Raw genomic sequence first — 21,829 nt, forward strand, 5'->3', positions numbered from 1 at the left:
TGGCAGTCCAAATTTATTCCAAGTTCTTAATTAGACTACCCAATTTGAATTTTATCATTGAGGTCTTTAATAATTGAATAGTGTAAGGCAGGCCTGGTAAAAAGAGGTATACATACACCTTTGTAGAATACCATACCCACTGGGTGAGTTCCTATTTTCCATGTACAGGTCCAGTGTATTTGATGTATCGCTGTTGTTTTGGCAACATGCAGATTGTAATGCTTCAGTCCACATCACCTTAAAGTCTTACAGCCTTTCCCATAATGGGCGTAAATGCCAGTATAATTAGGACAGCAATTTCTACCAATGCTGATACAAGGAAGATTTTGGACGCTTACAGTATGTTGCGTAATCTCTTTCCTTTCTTTTTGTTTTCCAGGTATTATGGCGCTTCAATGGAAGATCCATCTTGGAGGAAGCATTTCTGTAACAGTTGTAGACAAGAACCCTGCAGCAGTCAGCAATGTCAAGAAGAATTGTGCCTTGAACTCTCTAATGGTTACAACCAAGTTCTCCTCTTCCCATGGAGAAAGAACTGAGGATGTGGTGGAAAAAGTGAGGATGACAAATAGAGATGACTCCAAGAACCCTGTTGAGACCAGCATCGAGAGGCGAAAAGAAGTGGATGGTGAGAACTTTGTGAGAACCGAGATGTGCGGAGCGAGTGATAGGGATGCGGACACTAAGAGCAACATCAAGGGAGATCTCAACGACTCTCTGAGATCTTCCCGAAAAGAAAAGAGCGGATTAGCCACGGATGCCGTTCCCACAGCTGCAGCCAGGAAACTGGAAATCATCTGCGGTGATGCCAATCTGGTCATGAGGCAGAGATATTTTGATTTTATGTAAGTTCCTCAATTCTCAGCATAGTGTTTGTAGTGGGATCAGTTTACTTTACCGAGGTACATGTATACTATATATGTTCAATGAAATATCATGGCACACAGTTGAGTATAATATTTTGGAGAGCAGTTTATTTGAGAGGTGTCTCACAGCATGACATTTCTCTTCCAGCATCAAATTCCGAGTCTTCTTGAATGTTACAGTTCACTTCATACACTAAATTATTTACATTGGTTACAACATACTATGTAGGTGAATGGGGGTGGAGTTTTCATGTTAAAGGGGCATTCCAGACAATTTTCATAATTTCACATCATGTGGTACATAAATCGACAGCTACATGCATATAGATTTGTGGAATTTATTGTGGTTCTTGAGCAGAGAAACAATACTTTGAAAAACCTTAAACAAATTACACTGAACAAGGATGATGACATAGGAGGTTCACATATTTCAGAAATGTCGGCGTGTAATTCCATTACAATACCGCTTGCTTGCGAGTTCACCTGTGTATAATCTATGCATGCCTTCTTTTGTTCTGCTTCCTTGAGCCCCAACTCATGCATTTTCATGGTGACTCTGCCATGTCATCATCCTTGTTCATTGCAATTTGTACTAAATTTATAATCCTTCAGCCCAATTATCAAAAGTTCTGAAACTCTGTCCTCAGTGTAACTAATTTATAGTTCTTCAAATGTAAGAATCTGAAAATCATCTAGAGGTCTCCTTTAAAGGTTTTCAATTGGGTAAAACTTTGGTTGTTAAAGAAAGAAAGGCGGGACTAGTTTTAGGAAGGAGGTATTCTTGGATTTTTATTCGAAACAACAATTCTAAGTAATCAATGGGGGAAGGGCAGGATGTGTGGGTTGGACTCAGCCTGGTCATGAATTAGATGGAGCCACAACAACTTTCACCATTCACCAATGTTTGGGTTGGACTCAGCCTGGTCATAATTTAGATGGAGCTACTGTACAACAACTTTCACCATTCACGTATGTTTGGGTTGGACTCAGCCTGGTCATGAATTAGATGGAGCTACAACAACTTTCACCATTCTGTTAATATGGTCATGGTATATTCGAGGGAGGATGAAGGTCGGTGACTTTCTGAAAGAGCAGACTTTAAACTTTCAAATGATGTATGACCTAAATAAAATGGATTCTCCTAACCTATCTACACTGTAAATATTTGAAAGAAAGCACACACTCAAGAAAAGTGTGAACTGAGAAAAGAGGCTCTGAAGTACAGGGTTTATGAAAGCGCTTAATCTTAACCAAGCCATGTTACCACTAGCTGTGTGATGAATGGGACAAAAAACAGGAATTAAACCACTGGAGTAACAACAATGAAGGGATTATCAGATTGAGCTGAAATCAAGCATGCTTTACTAACACATTCTGTCCATGATTAATGCTAACTTTCAAAGCCGTAGCATCCTCCTCTCTAAAGTTATTAGAGTTGAAGTGAAGTGTGTATACAGGGTTTTTAAGAAATGAAAAGGGGAATCTAAAAACATGCGTAATTACACCATTTTACTCAAAAAAGTATTCGAGATAAACTGCTAGAAAACATACTTTCCTGTTTCTTATATGATCCAATAATTTAGCATAATGTAGAAGAAGACCTGCTCTTTCAGAAAATATGAAAAAGTCAAGATTGGCTAAGTTGACCCATGTCACCTGTTTTCAGTCCTCACACAAAATCAGTGTGTGCGACTTTTTGTTCGTTTTGTGATGTATGGTCACAAATGAAACCGTCCTCAACGGGTTATATGGATGGTGTAGTTTTGGTTGAGATTGGGATTCAGATTTTAACTTTTTATGAGATAATTAGAAACCACTTTATATTAAATATAAAAGAGCATACGATCTAAGAGGAATTAAAAGTTTATCTGATAAAAATCGGTTTTGAAATGACTGAGATATCAAAAAACAAAGTAAAACAAAGTGGTCCTAATAGAAGGTGGGTCCCACCTCTTATTTGCAATGGATCACTTTGTTTTGGATATCTCAGCCATATCAAAACAACTTTTCACCAAATAAACTTTGAATTCCACTTAGAATTATGTGTTCTTTTACATTTCATAAGAGGAAATGGTAGTTGTACTAGTATACTTTACTAGTACTAGTGTACTTTTCTTTACCTTTTTGGTACCGGTACTTTTTACTTTTTATACTCCCTTTCTGTTTTCATTTTGTCTTCTCATGATTTCTGGCAAATTAGCAGACCAATGTTCACAATTATGACGACATGCAACAGAAGTAGATGTAGCAACCCCCATAGAGCAAGTGCAGTGTGCCTTGTTTCCAAGGTGGATGCTGTGTTGCTGCTTTGTTATGTTGCTCTGGCTTTCAATGGAGAAGTAATCATACACAAAATCATCTTCCCAGTCATGCTATTTTAAATGAGTCATATGGCATACAGTGTCTTATAATTATATGAAAATAATATTATGTACATGTACATGGTATATCTTGACAATTGATATTGTGAGTTTACACTGAACATTTTTGTGTGTGTGTGCACTACTGCAATTTATCGAAATGACTGATAAAGTTTGAATTTTTTGAAACTTTTTTCTTTTAGGTGGGTCGCGTGTGTTGCCCTTTCTGCTTGTAATTGTTGAAATCTTGACATAAATATGGTTGTCCACATCTGCTTGCCATTTTTACCAGCCATTTAGATCCATACGGATGCGCTACACCTTTCCTGGATTCTGCCTTCTCCAACATCAGCAGCGGAGGGGTCTTGTCCATCACGTCCACTGACACGGCGGCTCTCTACGGTCAGTGCCCTCAGGTGACCAGGAGGCATTACGGAGGCCAGGTTGCGAAGTGTGAATACTTGAAGGAGCTGTCTGCTAGACTGGTCATTGCTGCCGCTGTCGGGTACATCTCTGATTTTAGCAAGATGCACTGCTGTCGTTTACATGTTGAAGACTAGTCCCAGTATTGGGCAGGTGTCTATGGTTTTATGCGTGTTATCACATCCGGCACTGTGTTTTTAAAAGGGAGGGAGGCCCAGTTTATGTTGCTGGTTTCTCAGCTGACAAGCAAAAAAAAAAAAGACCAAAAAAAAAAAAAGAAAAGAAAAGAAGGAAAGAAAGAAAATGTATCATGATGCAAACAAGGCCCCTCCCCCTGGCCCATACGCTGGCCCTGGTAATAGCAAAATAGACCAGCCCTAAACGGGCTAATGGGAGAATAAAATAATAGTGACTGTCTGGCTCAAAACCTCCGAAAAGTATGCCAAAATGAATAATTATTCACTTTTCTACATAGTTTGAAAGAGAAAGTTCTAATCTTGAAAATGATTATGACTAGTTAAAATTACACCATCCTAACCCATATAAAAAGTGATCGAAATAAATGAGAGTTGGGAGATGCAGTTTCATAGGAAAAGGAAAAAAAATGATTTAAGATTAGGGTAATAATTGCCTATTTTTTTATATTGCACCCTCATGTAATATAGTGAATTATAAAGACTACATGTGTATATTTTTTTCAACTCAAATGATTCAGTTCAAAAGTGATTTCATTTTTCAACAGAATGTAAATTAAGAGGGTATGCAAATGAGATGACATTACAGTAAAATTAATTGGATCAATTGGCAGTTGATATCTTTTTAAAGGAAATATGCTTGACATAGCAAGTGCAGGTGACTACTGTAAAACATGATATATTCACGGCATGAATATTTTGCGAATTGGAGCCGACAGCCTTTTTCGTGGCATGAAATTTTCGTGAAGTGCCACTGGCGTTCAATGCATATAGTGTAAACATTGACTTTCGCGTGCATTTTAATTTCGCGAATCTTGGCGCTCGCGAAATTCGCGAAATTAAAGTGCACGCGAAAATTCCTTGTTTTACAGTATGCGACTCACGACTATACGACCTTGAATAGAACCATTGGACCAGGTTGTACAAAATGGCAACGCGGAAATACGATCAGACCACACAACTAGGCTTATGACTGTACAGAGTGTAGCACATCTAAACAAGAAGTGCACACATCTTGCATTTTACTGCATTGTGATTTGCGAAAGCCCACTGGTCATGGAAATTCAACATGTCAAATCTCTACAACTGGCGCTAAGACTCAATCGTATGACTGGAAACTGGCAAGACTGGTTACCTCACACTTCTGTTCTTAAGATCGTACAACGTACAATTGATTGGGTCGTATAGTGTACGGCGGGCTATTGTACGAGCTGAAATTTTCGCGGTGGTTTATTTTCGTGAATTTCATAAATCGCCTTTGAACTGCAAAAATAACAACACGCGAATAACTAAGTTCAGTTAGACCCTCGCAACCGCGAAATTAACAACACGCGAAAATGTTCTCCAAGTAGCAATTTGCGAAAAATATCTGTAGGCAAAAATTTCAGCTTGTACAGTATTTAAAGGACAAAAAAAGGAGGGACCCTCTACTTTGAACTCCTAAGTAAGTCTCACAAGACTTCATAACAAAGAATGATAGCTGAATGACCAGGGATTCTAGTGAAGTTAGGTCACTTTCTGATCATCCATTGTGAATGTTCGCAGGGCTGCCGCGAGGTGCAACAAGGGGGTGGAAGTCCTGGCCTGCGTTGCCGTGGAACACTTTGTTCTGGTCATCCTGAGGGTGAGGAGAGGTGCTGGTCAGGCTGACCGCTCAGTTGGACTGGTCAAGCATGTCCTCCACTGCCAGATGTGCAAAGAGAGGTGCTTTGTGGACAACTCCCTCACAGTGCCAAGTAAGGAGCCTGAGACATTTTTCATTACACAGATGAGGCACAGGTCTAATTGCGTCAGTCAGAATTGTGTGCATAATAGACAGGGCAGAGCCAGGCAAAAACTGCCTTTTTTTTCAGTCAAGGTTTTCTCACTTGATTCTGGTACTTTAGACCATACTTAACAAAATAAGCTTCTGCGCCATCTTGAAATCTGTCCCGAATCCAAGATGGCCGCCAAAAATCCAAAATGGCCGCCAGAGGACCTAAAAAGTGCCTTCTGTGGTTAAGATTTGTCTGGGGATGGTTTTTTTTTTTACTCTATTTGATGATAAATGGTAAGAGAAATAAGATTCAGTGGATTAAAATTAGAATCAGTTTCTTTTTTATTGCGAAAATCCAACATGGCCGCCAGACGCAGCTCCCTAAATTTATAAATGTCATAATAACCGGAGGGCCAAACCCTTAAAACTCGCTTACTTAACGAGTGAGTTCCACTCTCTCTACAAACTAAGTAGACCATGCTTATTTTCAAATTTTTATTTTAACAAACAATATTCCACTGGTCTACCTCAAAAAATTTGTTGCGAACGCCTCCAAATCCAAAATGGCGTCCAAGATGGCCGCCATATTTACTGAATATGCTATTTGAAAGATAGCATTTAATAGAAACATCAGATTTCAACAAATGTGATGTCATATGAAAGAGAATAAAATTTCCTACAAGTTGATACCATTTTTGTGGGAGATTGTGATAACTGGATTGAGATTTTAAGGAAAAATACTCATTTTTTGATATTTTTCTGAAAAAAAGGAAAATCATGAAAATGCTTGATTCAGCATAAATCAGAAAAAGACTGAAGGATCATCTTGAAACGTTTTTAGAATTTTGTTTAACATATAATTAATATTTGGAGAAAATTAGGGGTCAGTACCATATGCGGTTCAGGAGTTATAATGTCTCAAACTTGAAAACTCACTATGTAAAAATTTCCACTTTAGCTGTGACAAGACCTTGTTGGTCGTAAAGAGAGTCTGCACGCGCCAAGACTACTACACGCACCACTGGCACTGACGCTTGTAGCAATGCCAGTGGTGCGTGTAGTAGTCTTGGTGCGCGCAGACTTTTTTGACAAACAAGAGTTTGTGCCTGCAAACTAAAGTTTCATACCAAGTGGTAGCTCAGGTGACGCCGATCGCTATCATTTCAAAGTAGATTGTTCTCGAGCAGATGAGATAAAGCAAAAAATGTCTTTCAAATAGAGGTAGAAGCTTGAAACAACCATGCTATAGAAAGTTTAAAACAAAATTTGGATCAATCACTCAAGAACTTCAAGATTGCAGGCCATCAAAGCTGACATAGTTTATTGCGCCAAATTAAATGTATTATTTTAATTTTGGTACAATTTTGTCCGTTGTGCTCTCTATTTATAGTTATTATATATTTCAAACATTGTAGTGCTATTTCAAATCGTCATGGGCTTTTATGGAGATATTTTTAAAACCAGTGATATTCTACTCCGAAAAAGAAAAAAAAAACGAGTGGAAGTTTCATTTTTGAAGGAGTAAATAACGGAAATCAGTAAATTTAAAGTACAATTGGAGTGAATTTTGAGTGAAAATTTTCATTTTCACTCATTTTAGAGTGACCTTAGGGATCACTCGTCACTCTTTGGTGATCCCTGAGATCACTCTAAAAGGAATGAAAAAAGAACATTTCCACTCTCGAGTGATCCTGATATCTAAAATGTGAAAGCATCTACCAATAGCATTAGTTCAATTCAATTTTGACACTATAACCCACATGAAATCAGCCTAAACCGATGTAAGAAAAATCTATTCACAGCGAATACACTTTCAGCATGCTTACTTGTAAATTCAATTCAATTCAATATAATTCAATGTTTTATTTCATTTTTTGACAAGAACATATAAACATCACTTCTTCTTTTTTTGGAAACAGAAAATCAGGTGCTCAAAACTATGTAGGATGAAAAGAATACAATAATTGTAGCACCTTACAATCATTACAGATTATCATAAAACTAGAGTGATTTGAAGTAAGTAAACATTGTGGATAATTCGAAAAATGGAGGGACCCACTAAAGAGACAAGTCTTGTAGAATGTGGGCCCCTCAGAAATGTGAATATACAGCATGAATAATCATTTTGGACAGTGTTAGTTGAACAATATACTGAAAAGTAATTTCGCACAACACATTTAAAAGCAACTTTGAGAAATTGCCGTCATGTCGGATTTTTCGGCGGGGGGGGGGGGGGGGGGGGGGGGGCGCTCGGATCAGAAGGGCTTTCAAGGACATGTACGGATCAGATATTATTACACATATGCCATCATCATTCACGTTTCTACAACAGCAGAGTAACATACAAGTACAAAAGCATATCTTTGATACAGAAGCATTTCTTTTTTAAATCAAAGATCGGCCCTTACCCAAACACTAAAATGAGCTCCACCCCCGCCCCCCTCCCAAAAAAATGAATAAATAAACCCTCAATATAGACTAAACAAGGACAATATATATGATAGACAGCAATACAAGAAATTCTAAAAATATATCAAATTATTAATCAAGATTTGACTCTGACGCAACACACTAAAGGTATCGTTTACCATTGGAAGAGATATCACATTCGATTTATATGTGCAGGTTAGTTGTATCACAAAACATTCTACCATGTTAAAATATATATATATATATATATATATATATATATATATATGTACATATGCATATATTATATACATATATATATATATATATATATATATATATATATAATGAAGCCTAAAGCATACGGAGATATCACCATTTCTTTTCAAAAAACCATAACATTGATAACTGTTGACAGCTTAGTATAAAAAACTAGGTCGCTACGGCGACTGGTATGCCTCCGCCATAATGCATGGTTCTCCTAATAGGTCTATAGTACAATGTCTTGACAATGTGTGATGACAGTTTCACACAATTGGCAAAATATTAAAATGACAGGTTTGCCACAAATGTGCTGAATGTTCACTTTCCTAGAACTAGGTTCAATTGGATGAATGATTAAAACGTCAGAGTGCAAGTATTTGGGGAACTGATGATTTTTACTTGACTTTTGACCCTTTTATAAGTTTATGCATTGAGTAATTTTCAAGGTATTGAGAAAAAGTATAATTTCAGTATCAAATGGTAAAATAGCATTATCTAAACCCGGCCTTTGACCTTTGACGTCACAGTTCCAAAGAGAATCACTGTCAGGTAGAACATGCATAAGTATGTAAGTTTCATGATGATACCCTGAGTTACTTTCGAAATATGGAGGAAAAAGTGTAATTAAGCACTTCACTTGACCTTTGACCCTTTGACTTTTGACCTTTTGACAAAAACTTCCCACAGAATATTATATTTGGTAATACATGCATACATCAAGTTAAAAAAACAAACCTTCAGGCATTGCATAAATATAAGTAGTGATATTTTGAGGAGTTGACCTTGACCTTTGACCCCCTGACCTTTGACCCATGACCCCCAACTTTCCTAGATAATCACTGCCCATCGGTACAAGCATATATACTAAGTTCCTTGAAGATACCTTTAACCATTTGCGAGATATGGGGAAAAACATGAAATTTCAACCTTTTTTTCACAAAATAACCTGTGACCTTTGACCTCTGACCCTATGACCCTAAAATCCAAACAAATAAACTATCCCCCAGGATATACCCTCATACCAAGTTTGATGTAAAACCACCACACGGTTCTTGAGATATCGACAAAATCAAAACGGGACGGACGTCCGGACGTACGTACGGACGGACGGACGGACGACCCGAAAGCATAATGCCTCCGGCCACTTCGTTGGCGGAGGCATAAAAAAAATATCAGAACAATCTACTTTGAAATAATAACGATCAGCGTCACCTGAGCTACCACTTGGTATGAAAAGTTAGTTTGCAGGCGCAAACTCTTGTTTGTCAAAAAAGTCTGCGCGCACCAAGACTACTACACGCACCACTGGCACTGCTGCAAGCGTCAGTGCCAGGGGTGCGAGTAGTAGTCTTGGCGCGTGCAGACTCTCTTTACGACCAACAAGGTCTTGTCACAGCTAAAGTGGAAATTTTTACATAGTGAGTTTTCAAGTTTGAGACATTATAACTCCTGAACCGCAAATGGTACTGACCCCTAATTTTCTCCAAATATTAATTGTATGTTAAGCAAAATTCTAAAAAACGTTTCAAGATGATCCTTCAGTCTTTTTCTGATTTATGCTGAATCAAGCATTTTCGTGATTTTCCTTTTTTTTTCAGAAAAATATCAAAAAATGAGTGTTTTTCCTTTATATCTCAATTCAGTTATCACAATCGCCCACAAAAATGGCATCAACTTGTAGGAAATTTTATTCTCTTTCATATGACATCACATTTGTTGAAATCTGATGTTTCTATCAAATGCTATCTTTCAAATAGCAAATTCAGTAAATATGGCAGCCATCTTGGACGCCATTTTGGATTTGGAGGCTTTCGCAGCAAATTTTTTGAGGTAGACCAGTGGAATATTGTTTGTTACAATAAAAATTTGAAAATAAGCATGGTCTATTTAGTTTTTAGAGAGAGTTGAACTCACTTGTTAAGTAAGCAAGTTTTTAGGGTTTGGCCCTCCGGTTATTATGACATTTATTAATTTCGGGAGCTGCGTCTGGCGGCCATGTTGGATTTTCGCAATAAAAAAGAAACTGATTCTAATTTTAATCCACTGAATCTTATTTCTCTTACCATTTATCATCAAATAGAGTAAAAAAAGACCCATCCCCAGACAGATCTTAACCACAGAAGGCACTTTTTAGGTCCTCTGGCGGCCATTTTGGATATTTGGCGGCCATCTTGGATTTGGGACATATTTCAAGATGGCGCAGAAGCTTATTTTGTTAAGTATGGTCTAAAGTACCAGAATCAAGTGAGAAAACCTTGACTGGAAAAAAAGGCAGTTTTTGCCTGGTTCTGCCCTGTCTATAAGTAAACCATTGAATGCTTAACCCACGAGGCGAATCCGAGTGGGTTTAGGCTAAATTCCATATTTACCGCGTGGACACAATTCCAACTGAGCACGAAAAGACTTGTACGTCATCTGTGTTATAGAATGGGGACAGTTTTCTTGCCAAAAATCCATTTTTTCAGTCATGTTCCCCGATGGCAAATTTACTGGATGCATTTCCTTTTGGCTTGCCATAGATGAAAGCCCGAAAACCATGCATCCAGTACTTCAAAACCATGCATCCAATAATTACTGGATGCATGGCAAAAGTACTGGATGCATGGTTTTTCAGCCAATAGGCATCTCGTACTGAGTGCACAAACGCTTGCTTAGTGCGCGAACCTTTGTTACAAGTGCACATACTCTTGCTACAAGTGCGCGATAACATGTTTACCACTGTGAGGCAGCGTGTGGCCAGTAGAAAATCCACACACAGTTCTCGACCAATGAGAAAGCAGGATTCTCGCTACCCATTCTGTAATTGCTGCAGTCACACTAAGCAGAGTGTACATGTAGTTTACTTCCCAATAACTTCCAGACGTTTTAGCAAACGATCACAATACAGTAAACCTCGGATAAGTCGACGTCGAGTGAGTCGAAAATCACTTAACTCGAAGCCAAATAAAAAGTCCCGATTTTTCCCTATGTATTTTCTCTAAGAAATATTTGGATAAGCCGAAGTACGAGAGTCGAATTTCGGCTGTGTCGAAGTAAAAAATTAAGTCCCTTTTGTACAAAATACACGTAGTATACATCACTTGAGCCGAAGAAGATTTGTCTGGCATTCTCATGAGAACAAAAAAAATCGGCATGTCGCAGAACCCCGTCCCTGCCCTGCTGCAGGTAAGCATGCACACTCACCGTACCGCTCCGCACGCATGTCGAATACATACACATGTATACATGTATACACACAGCACATCGATCCATACTTTATCCATACACACAGCACATCGATCCATACTTTATCCATACACACAGCACATCCATACTTCATCCATGTCTAGCCAGAACTCCTTGGTCAACCAATCGCTGCTTTGATATTTTAGTGACAGGCCAAGTGGGCGGAGCTTGTTTGTGCGTGCCCGGCTGGCTGTATAGTTTTGTTCAATGGAGGTGGGATGGGCCTGGGAGAGTGTTTGTCTCAGGGTAGGTTGACAGAGATGGCTACCTATAGCTATGTTGCACCATAGACATAGCACATGCACATTGCCACGTTAGCGCAGACATTCTCAGAACTATGTTTAACTACTAGTATTGATACAAATTCCATGTTCAATTTAGAACAAAATAAGAATGTTATCTTCAAGAACAGACAAATTTGAATTCAAACACACACACGGATGCACAAACACACACACACACACACACACACACACACATGCATGCAAATGTACTATAATACATGTACATAACTGTGAGTCGAAAAAAAAATCGACTCTCGCGAGAGTCGAAGTTCACTTAAGTCGACGCATTTTTGTCAGTCCCGAGAGCTTCGACTCATGCGAGGTTTACTGTAGTAAACAAAATTGTGCACACCTTCAGTAATGCGGAAACTACCAAAAGTTTTGGTCTTAGAAAAAAAAAACGAACTGTCCCCCTCAAATATGAAAAACGCAAACATGTAAGAGGGCGCAGAAGATGGGCAATTTGCGCTTAAAACAACATGAATAGATCTCTTGTCACAATATACATGTCACAAACTTCTCAGAGTTTCAGCCACGTGGTCATACCACACAAAACTCCACAACATTTTGCGAGAGGTGAGAAACTTCCCAAGTGCAGGCAAGAAGTTGTTGCTGGTAATGTTCTTCTGGAGAAGTTTGTGGTCAAGCTGTCAAAGTTATGAGAACCAAAATACCAGATAGTGCAACTACACATAGTTTGCCATTGTGTGACCATGCCCCTAGTGTAGGAGAAAGAAGAACAAGAACAACAAAAAGGACAAATTTTTGAAGAATGATTTTCCACAGATTCTTGTAGTGATTTACACACTGCTTCTACATGTAGGTCCAAACTCATTGTTCATACAAATTTGTAAGCAAGGTGTACAGGGATTTGGCACTTTTAGAGAGAACTGTGTGTAATAGTATTAGTGTAGTGATGATTTTGATCACAGTAAAAATTAAGATTTTGATTACGATAATGGCAATGATAATGATAGCGTTCTAATGATGACAACATGATAATTTCATCTTCAAACAGTTTGTGTATTGGTCATGTATGTATTACTCAAATGCACAGCATGACATCGTTTGTTTGAGTAAGTCTAGGGCCTACCAAAGAATTAAGACCATGCAACTATTATTAACCCGTTGAGGACGAGTCCCGAGTATACTCGGGCAGGTGTCTACAGGAAATGCGTGTTGTAGCAAAATCAAACTGTCCTCAACGGGTTAAAGGGAATCTCTCCCCAAAAATTCAAATCTGAGAGGTGTGAGAGCTTGTCCTAGCTAAGAATTCTAGAGAAAATTTTATCACAAATGGCAAAAAATGCCCAAAACTGTTTGATATTAATCTTAATAAATCAGTACGCACTAGTGCATGCTGCAATAGCCAGATCTGAAAATAGTAGCCTTGTGTAGACCATTGGTGGGTACACGTTTCCTTTGTTTGCCTCCGTCTGCACACAGCTGTATCGAATACCGTCTATCGGTATGGCCTCATCAAGCCATATGCATCCGCATGAGTAGATCCTGTTCCGGCTGCCTGGTCAGTGGCCTGGCGCGGCGCGCAAGCACTAACCTAGCTGCGTACGTGGACATTTGCGTGCATTTGTGTGTTTTGAGAGTACTGACTGTAGTACACTGATTGTACAGAAAATTATCGAACTACACAATCGAATGCAGTCAATAACGCCGGACGACTACTCTTAGATCAAGGCGAATGTAATATTTGGCATTTTAGAGATTGCTCTATGTCTCTTTTAATATGGCTATATCTCTGTATGTGAGTAACGTTGCACTCTTACATTTCATAGGGATATTACCAGTACAATGACCTACAATGTCAGAAAATTATATTTCTGTGTACAGATACACTCTAAATTACTAGCAAAATTAGACAAGTTTGGGGATTTTTATTGTATTGCATTCCTTACTAGCAAGAAACAGGTGTGCCATGTACAAAAAAAAAAGAAGAAAGAAAAACTTGAAAGATGAGCATAAGCATATATCCCAGTGACATTGGATTAAACTGATTGGTAAAGAGTGTAACTGATTATATTGCTGTTGCACGTTGTATTTCTAGCATATTGCCATATTCAAAGACCTGTTGGTTTTTATACAACACCTAATTAGAATGTAGCTATCCGATTGGTCAATTGCCCATCACGTGACATTTAATTAAAAGTTCCACTGCCGTGTTAAACTCACAATTGGCTCAAAAACTTTGTTCCATCGCAAGGTTCTGATGTCACAATAAACAAACATTTGCCGCACGCACTCAACAATATCAAGCGTGCTTACAAGCGCGTACCTTTGTCTCTCATTTTTGTAAACAACTTCAGCTGATTGGCTTCATGAACATACGTACACGTTGGCTGTGACTGTGCAGCTACACCGATCATTTGTCTTTCACGGAAAATGGTTGCCATTTCTGTGCTAAGTCCAAGAATCTGTGTGGACCACATCTGCTGACGTTCAAGGTGTTGTATAAAACAAATAGTGTATGGTCTTTAATCATGCAGTGAATTAAACAAGATTTCACACTCGGTGAAAGATGAGGTGCAATATTCAACTCAGCTTTGCCTCGTTGAATAGAGCGCCTCTATCTTTCACCTCGTGCAAAATCTTGTTCCATTGCACTCGTGACCATTTATGATTTGTGAAAAATTGCATAGAATTTGTTATCAGCATGATATTTTGATTGCAAAAAATATCTATTATAAGCAGCTATTAGCTCTGTGACGTTGCTGACATTGTTTGTAAACACACTTGCCTCCATCTAGGTAGCCTGTACCCCTTGTTGTCATGCTCATGTCATCAGAACTCACCAGGAAAAACAGCTATACTATTGGGACCGGTTTGGTAAGTTGTGGTGTTATACAATGCTTACTAACTAGTCCCACAAATTGGTTTACATGTAGTGTAGGTGTGAAGTGTAGGGGGGTCTGACAGTACAGAAGGAAATAACTTCTAAAAACTTCAGAGACTGACCACAAAGAATTATATGCCATTATATTGTACACATACTATAAAATACACCATATAGTTAGCGAGTCTAAATTTTTTGCGAATCGGGAATTCCCAACGATTTCGCGAGTGGTTAAATTCGCGATCGTTGGGGTACTGGAGTGCTGTACTGAACGGAGCGAAATGTATGTGTGCATCACATTCATATCGGGTTCAGAGTAATTATTTTCGCGTCCTTTAATTTCGCGAATAGCACCTGGCTCACGAAATTCGTGAAAATAAAAACCTCGCGAAATATTTTTATGCATGAGATTTTCATGACTCGGTGTCCTCGATACGGATGCATGCGAGCGGGGGGATCAGGAGCACGGTACGGAGCTTTTTCAATTTTTAGCTCTTAACTCTTTATGTGCCACGTTCGCACGTCCGACTCAGTCGACGGCGTGCCAACTTCGCATATTCTGCTCAACAAACAAAGCCGCCAAAACCGATCGATAAATCACTAATCACTGCTAATCCCGCGCTACAATGAAAGCGGTTTTTTGTACTTTTGTTCCTTTCATATACGGCTCGCATTCTATGTGGTAATTGACTATGAAGCGATGTTCCCAACTAGATTTGCTTGTACATTCTTTAAGTTTCTGTCACAGTTTTATGTGCAAAAGTCATGCCTTTACAGTAATGTTGTAGCAACTTGTCATTCTTAAGAAAAATTGAAAATAGATTCGTCATACAAATTTATATCAAAACAAAGGTTGGCATTCCTCTTTAACTATCAATGCCTACTATTAGGCCCATCTTAACAGAAATTTTTAGAAGTTGTACAAATTGGAAAAACAGAATTCTTTCTTAAAGCATGATTACCTTAGTGTCTCAGAATAACGTGGCACACATGAGGTTTCCACCATGGCACATAAAGAGTAAATGGTGCGATCTGGTGCATACTTTTCTAAAGTTACTATTTTTTACTTACTTTGAAAGACAAAAAGGGGATATATTCCATCAATTGCAACTATCATGTTAATCATTTGACCTATGCTTCAGATGCGTAAGAAAAATGGGTGCCCTAAATGCATGGGTCTCATGCAGAATGCGTGGGTCTCACGCAGAATGCGTGAGACTTGGTAGCTCTGATATGTACAGTACTTTGCAAATACACGAGTTTATCGAGTTACCTCAGTGGAGAGTTTAACGCTGTTGAAAGATATTTTATGTTGTTATAGTATCAGAAATTAAATTGAAAGCAAGGTCTTTGCAGATGTTTCTGATATTCATCATTTCTGTTTCATACTGTGGAAACAGATTAATTCGTCACTCGATCCCTGTTGTACTCCCTGTTGTCAATGGTGGAATGTTCTAGAACATTCTGATTCTAGCTAAACTCACATATGGCTGTAGGCAGGGTATAATTTGTACAGTGACACAGCATTTACTCCTGCGACAATTGCTCCGGTCTTAGGGTTAGGTTGTGATAGGATTTTAGTTTAGGGTTGTGATAGGATTTTAGGTTTAGTTTGATGTGAGGGTTAGGATTAGGGTTATGTTAATGGATAGAATTTATGTTTGCCTTTAGATAGCATGCAGATATTTCTTGGGAGTATTTGTTGCAGGAGCAAACGTCACGGTAACATTGTGTACACAAATGTCAAATACACTTTAAATCTGACTGGATAAACAGGGTAAACAAGAAAGAAAAATGCCTAGCATGACCTAACCAGGAAATTCATGCCATCATTTAGTAGAGTATATTGCTCAAAAGCTTGAGTTTTGTTGTTGTTGTGTGTTGTGTTTATGCCTGTCTGCTTGTTTGTACTGTCTGTGTCCAAGAATTCCGTGTGGCCATCAGTTCCAGATCTCGTTGTTTTTGTTTTTCCTCTTTCTGCTTTATACTGGATCCCAAGAGTCGACCTCTGTCTAAACTGTGATGAGGTCATGAGACCAGTTTTGTGACAGAAGCCATACGTGCAGAAGATTTCTTCTCTTGGCCTCATTAGGTCCCAAGGGATTCTTTCGTCTTGTTTTCCTTCTGGCAATCATGCGTTTCTATATTGTTATTATTTTTTTTTTTTTGCTATTTGATTAATGGTAATTACCCGGTAATTTTTCTTTTTCATTCCCACTGGTGATATCCTTACAAGATATACGCAGCACAGGGCATTTTAATCTAGAAATACTTAACACGTTTGCAGTGAGGGGCAATTAGCAGAGTTATCGTTTGTTGTGCCCATTCTCAATTAAACAGTTAAGGCACATAACTTCCACTACCATTTTCTTTCTGTCACTACAAGATGCCTGCCAGTTAGTCACATGTTTTGCTGGTTTTCATGTGAGATTATTATGCTGCCTTCGGAATGCAAATTCTCCATGCTAAGTTTCCCCTAGTCTCTATGAATTTGTAAGAATTGCTGTGTACCTTATCCTCCTCCCAAAAAGAGGAAAAATGAAAATCTGTCTTTACACATAGACATTTAGTTTGACTGACTGAATGACTGATTGATGAGAAATATAAAGTCTTTATGTTTCATTGATAATCATTACTTTTATTTTCCATCATAACCCTGCAACTTCTTTTATTTCTTTTTTGTTAACATAGAAAGACTCTGACATAGATACTTTCCAATTACGCTGTATGTCAGAATAGATTCTTACGAGGAATTGTGATCAAAATACACAGTGGATACATTTTTAGATCGTAATATTTCTGACCAGTTCCTTTACAATACATTAGTCTGATGAAATTCTATGGGATTTAAAAGTAGAAATTACTGAGGTTGCCACCATAAACTAAAGGTCTTGGATAAAGGAACCAACTCGCAGTAACCTTTACAAGGTGCATTTTTGCTTTTTTAACTCTTTATGTGCCATGGTGTAAACCCCCTGTGTGCCACATTATTCTGAGACACCAACGTAGTCATGCTTTGGGAAAACATTCTGCTTTTCAAATTCTTGTAACTTTAGCAGATTTGTTGTTACCCTTGACATGTAATGAGCAAAGTTGGACAGAAAATATCTAGTTTTACTTTTGTGTAAATTGCATTGGCAAATCTATAATTATTTTCTCGCAAAAGAACAGTAGCTGCACTGTTGTAGAGGCATAACTTTTACACATGAAACATTGACAGAACCTGGGAATTTACTTTCAAATCGAGTAAGGAACACCGATTGATATTTAATCACTAAATAAAAAGGAAGCTACGTGTGACAAGAACTCACCCGTGAGAAACACTTTCATTGCGTACTATGGCATTTGGCGATTTATTGATCGGTTTGGGCGGGTTAGGGCGTTTGAGCAGAATATGCGAAGCTGTCACGCCGACGACTGAGTCAGGCGTGCGAACGTGGCACATAAAGAGTTAAAAGCAATTCCCATTGTGTGCCACATTAATCCTGTCCATCGGTTTGTGTGCGAAATTTGTGCACATTTTCATTGGCATTCACTGGCATAGAAAGGGGTATATGGTACCGTGCACCACAAAACGAACAAAAAGTCGCACACACTGATTTTGTGTGGAGACTGAAAATAGGTGAAATGGGTCAACCTAACCCATCTTGACTTTTTCATATTTTCTGAAGGAGTAAGTCTTCTTCTACATTATGTTACAATTTGGGATCATAAAATGGGCAGGAAAGTGTGTGTTTTAGCAGTTTATCTTGAACTTTTTTTGGTAGAATAGTGTGATTAGGTGTGTTTTTAGAGTCCCCTTTTCATTTCTTAAAAACCTTGAACACACTCTTCACTTTAAACTCAAATAACTTTTGAAAGGATGATGTCACTGCTTTGAAAGTTGGCATCAATTATGAGCAGAATGTGTTGATACGGCACTTTCAATTTCAGTGTAATCTGATAATCCCTTCATTGTTGTTACTCTGGTGATTTACATCCTGTTTTATGTCCCATTCGTTCCACAGCCAGCACGGCTTGGTACAGATTTAGCGCTCGAATAGACACTGCACTTCAGAGCCTCTTTTCTCAGTTCACAATTTTCCTGTGTGTGTGTTTTCTTTCCAATATTTAGACAGGCTAGGAGAGTCCATTTGATTTGAGTTAAATACATCATTTTAAAGCTTAAAGTCTGCTCTTTTAGAATATGTTCTTAACTAAAATTTCATGTCTGGCGACTTTCTGTGCGTTTTGTGATGCAGGGTCACATATGGGATGAGACATCATAAGATATTTGTGCACTGTTGAAACTTTCAATTTATGTGTACACGTCTATTCAAATTCAATTGATGTACTAATGAAACTAGCAGTGTGTATTTGTAATAGTGACCTTTTGGCAGTCATGTAATCTATGAAAAATGAAGGAGTACATGTATTTGATTTTAATACTGCCAAAAGTAGCTACCTGTATCGGTATACAAGTGTATGTATAGATTATTACATTTTGGCGGTCATGTATTGTACATGAGTGATTTTAAAACAGTTTCTTTAGATTTATATGCTGGACAGTGCATCACGGTCTACTTAAGTTGGCTGAGCCAAACCTGAGCACTTGGTGAAATGTGATGTTCTTCACATACGTGTACATACTGATTCATGTCGCATGGATTTTGGCCGTCAAAAGAGGACCCCAGCATTCTAGGTTTTGCTTTCCTGTGGACCATTGATAATGAGAAAAAGGGGCTCTGTTGACATGCTAAGGGTTAAATCAAGCATATCCTGTGTTCCCATTTCTTTTAATAGGTCAGGTGGTATCTACGACCCAGAATTTGTGGGGGCCATGAAAACGGCTGGGACCGCTCTTAACCGGAAGGGCAGTCACGTTCACTTGCTGCAGACTCTGTACAGTGAAGCGGTATGTTCTTCCTTGCCAAGTCACACCGACGCCACCTCTGCTCGAAGGTAAGGACGGCAAGTTCTTTTTTCACCCTCTCAGTCCTTTCTCAGAAACGTCCTGGTATGAGAGGAAACCCTTCATGATTTCAGCCCCCCTCTCATATTTTGTTTTTTGTTTTTTAATCCATGTTCCGTTACACCCACTCCCTTTCATGGTTTTCATCTCGCATGCCTGGAATTATAAGTTGCAGTTATTCCATGTATGTCAGGGGCGGATCCAGGAATTTTGTAAAGGGGGGGCATAACTATTATTTTTGGTGCCACTTCCGGGTTTCATATCATTTTTTTCTCTTTATTTCTTTTATTTTTAACGATAAATAAAGGGGGGGGGGGCGTGCGCCTCTTGCGCCCCCCTCTGGATCTGCCACTGTATGTGACCCAGTATGGCGAAACGCCAGATTAATTTCTGTTTTAATATATGGTCCTGCCTGATATACTCTTGGCTCAAAAAATATATGTCATATTGTTGAGTATGGACAAGTAAAACCCAGTAAGACATCTCCAGTTGAGGTGAGGACTTATTTTGTTTAATAGGACAAAGAAGAAAAAAAAGACAAAATATTCAATATTTGTGGTTGTTCAAGCATTTTGGAAAGAGCAGTAATCAGTACCACATTTATGCATGGCACAGAAGATTGAAATATGATTCCATAGTAACATTTTTTTTTTTTTTTTTTTTGGGGGGGGGGCACTATTTTTGCACCATACAAAGGAAAACATAAGTTGTTTTTTTTTTTACCCTGGAAGTGCGTAAGTGGCACGAGAAAGAAATGGATAGAAACCTTGAAGTGTGGTTGCGGTTGTTAAAGGCTTTTGTTTTTGTGCTGAAGACCTTTTTCTTTTCTTTTTTTTGGCTTGTTAGCTGATGAAACCCCGGAAGTGGCACCAGAAGTCTGAAGTGGGCCCCCCACTTTTGAAAGCATGGCACCGGCCATGGAAAAGGCTTGGCAAGTTCAGGCAATTGTGTGGGCACATAAAGCATTATACTTTGTGCACTTTGAGAGCACAGAGCAAAACAAAACAAAACAAAACAAAAACCAAATAAAATCATTGATATAAAATAAATCCTGAGTGCCACAGGCAATGTGTATGGAGAGGTTACCCAAATTGTGATGATGCATCACAAAAACAACAAAATGTCGCATTACCTGTATTTACTTGATGACTAAAAAATCAGTGAAATGCATCAACTTAATAGTAAATTTAATTTTTCTGTGTTTTCATACACAGCAATCCCTCTCCTATGTATTCTAAACTTAGGGCCTTGAAATGAATGGGAAGGAGTCTCTTTTTTTTTTCTCTGTTTTTTATTTTTTGTGGGGGGGGGGGGGGGGCAATTGTTCTTGAAAACTGTTTTTCCAGTCTATGTGATCAAATATGTGGGAGGGGTCCTTAAATACCCTTTACTTCCAACTCTTAACCCGTTGAGGACGGACTGATTTTGCTACAACACACATTTCCCATAGACACCTGCCCGAGTTTTCTCAGGACTCGTCCTCAATGGGTTAAAAGCATACTAGTGTTACATTGAAACTTGGTTTTTGTCAGGAAAGAATGTACTTACTGCCTTTAATGAGTGTGCAAACTTTCAGCTTCATCTGAATAAACCTTCAAAGGGGTTTGCTATGGTATTTTACTTCCTGTCTTTTCTCCCATTCATTGCACAGAGGACAACTGGGTGAGATTAAAGGCATAGTTTACAATTTGCAGATGAAACAAAAACCCATCAGTAGTGCTTTAAAATACTTCTAAAATATGAAATAGGGATAGAAACTACCTTTGTGAAATTTTGAATTAGTAAAGTCATGTTTAGTATTGTTAAATATACAAAATGTGAACAACATTTATAATAAAAATGTTTCCAGACCAAACCATCTACAGTGACGTTTTATTGAGAAAATAGGCTTTATTGCGAAATTTTTATCTGGTAGGATGTTTTGTGGTACAACAGACCTGTACATATATTGCATCAAATAATATATTTTGGACATTTTTTAAATCACTGCTCCCAAAGGTAAACAGGGCCTTTAAGCACTTGAAATAGACCATAAACTTTAAAAGATACAAGGTCTCTCTTACCAGTACACACTTTTCCAGAGGGTGCACTCACCAGTATTATGATAAGTATTAAAGAAAAGTCCATTATGTTGAGAGATGTATGTCATTTAAAGCCTGGTGTCTGCTCCTTCAGAGTCTGCCCTTAACTGAAAGTTCATGTCTTGAGACTTTTTGGTGGTTGTTTGATGCAGGGTCACAAATGGTAAT

General features: G+C 38.3%; 1 protein-coding gene across 1 annotated transcript in view; it reads left to right on the forward strand.

Moving 5' to 3' along the window:
- Nucleotides 1-384: 384 nt before the first annotated feature.
- Nucleotides 385-21,829, forward strand: part of LOC139738652 (TRMT1-like protein) — a 28,046-nt gene continuing 6,601 nt past the window's right edge. The window contains exons 1-5 of the mRNA XM_071649267.1: nucleotides 385-845; nucleotides 3,519-3,731; nucleotides 5,389-5,579; nucleotides 14,544-14,622; nucleotides 19,412-19,570. Of these exons, the coding sequence (XP_071505368.1) occupies nucleotides 385-845; nucleotides 3,519-3,731; nucleotides 5,389-5,579; nucleotides 14,544-14,622; nucleotides 19,412-19,570 (1,103 nt within the window). The remainder of the gene's footprint in view (nucleotides 846-3,518; nucleotides 3,732-5,388; nucleotides 5,580-14,543; nucleotides 14,623-19,411; nucleotides 19,571-21,829) is intronic.

The sequence above is a fragment of the Diadema antillarum genome, unplaced genomic scaffold (assembly GCF_040938485.1).
Source record: "Diadema antillarum isolate AM-2024a unplaced genomic scaffold, OU_Dant_1.0 seq00000763_RagTag, whole genome shotgun sequence".
Classification (NCBI taxonomy): Eukaryota; Metazoa; Echinodermata; class Echinoidea; order Diadematoida; family Diadematidae; genus Diadema; species Diadema antillarum.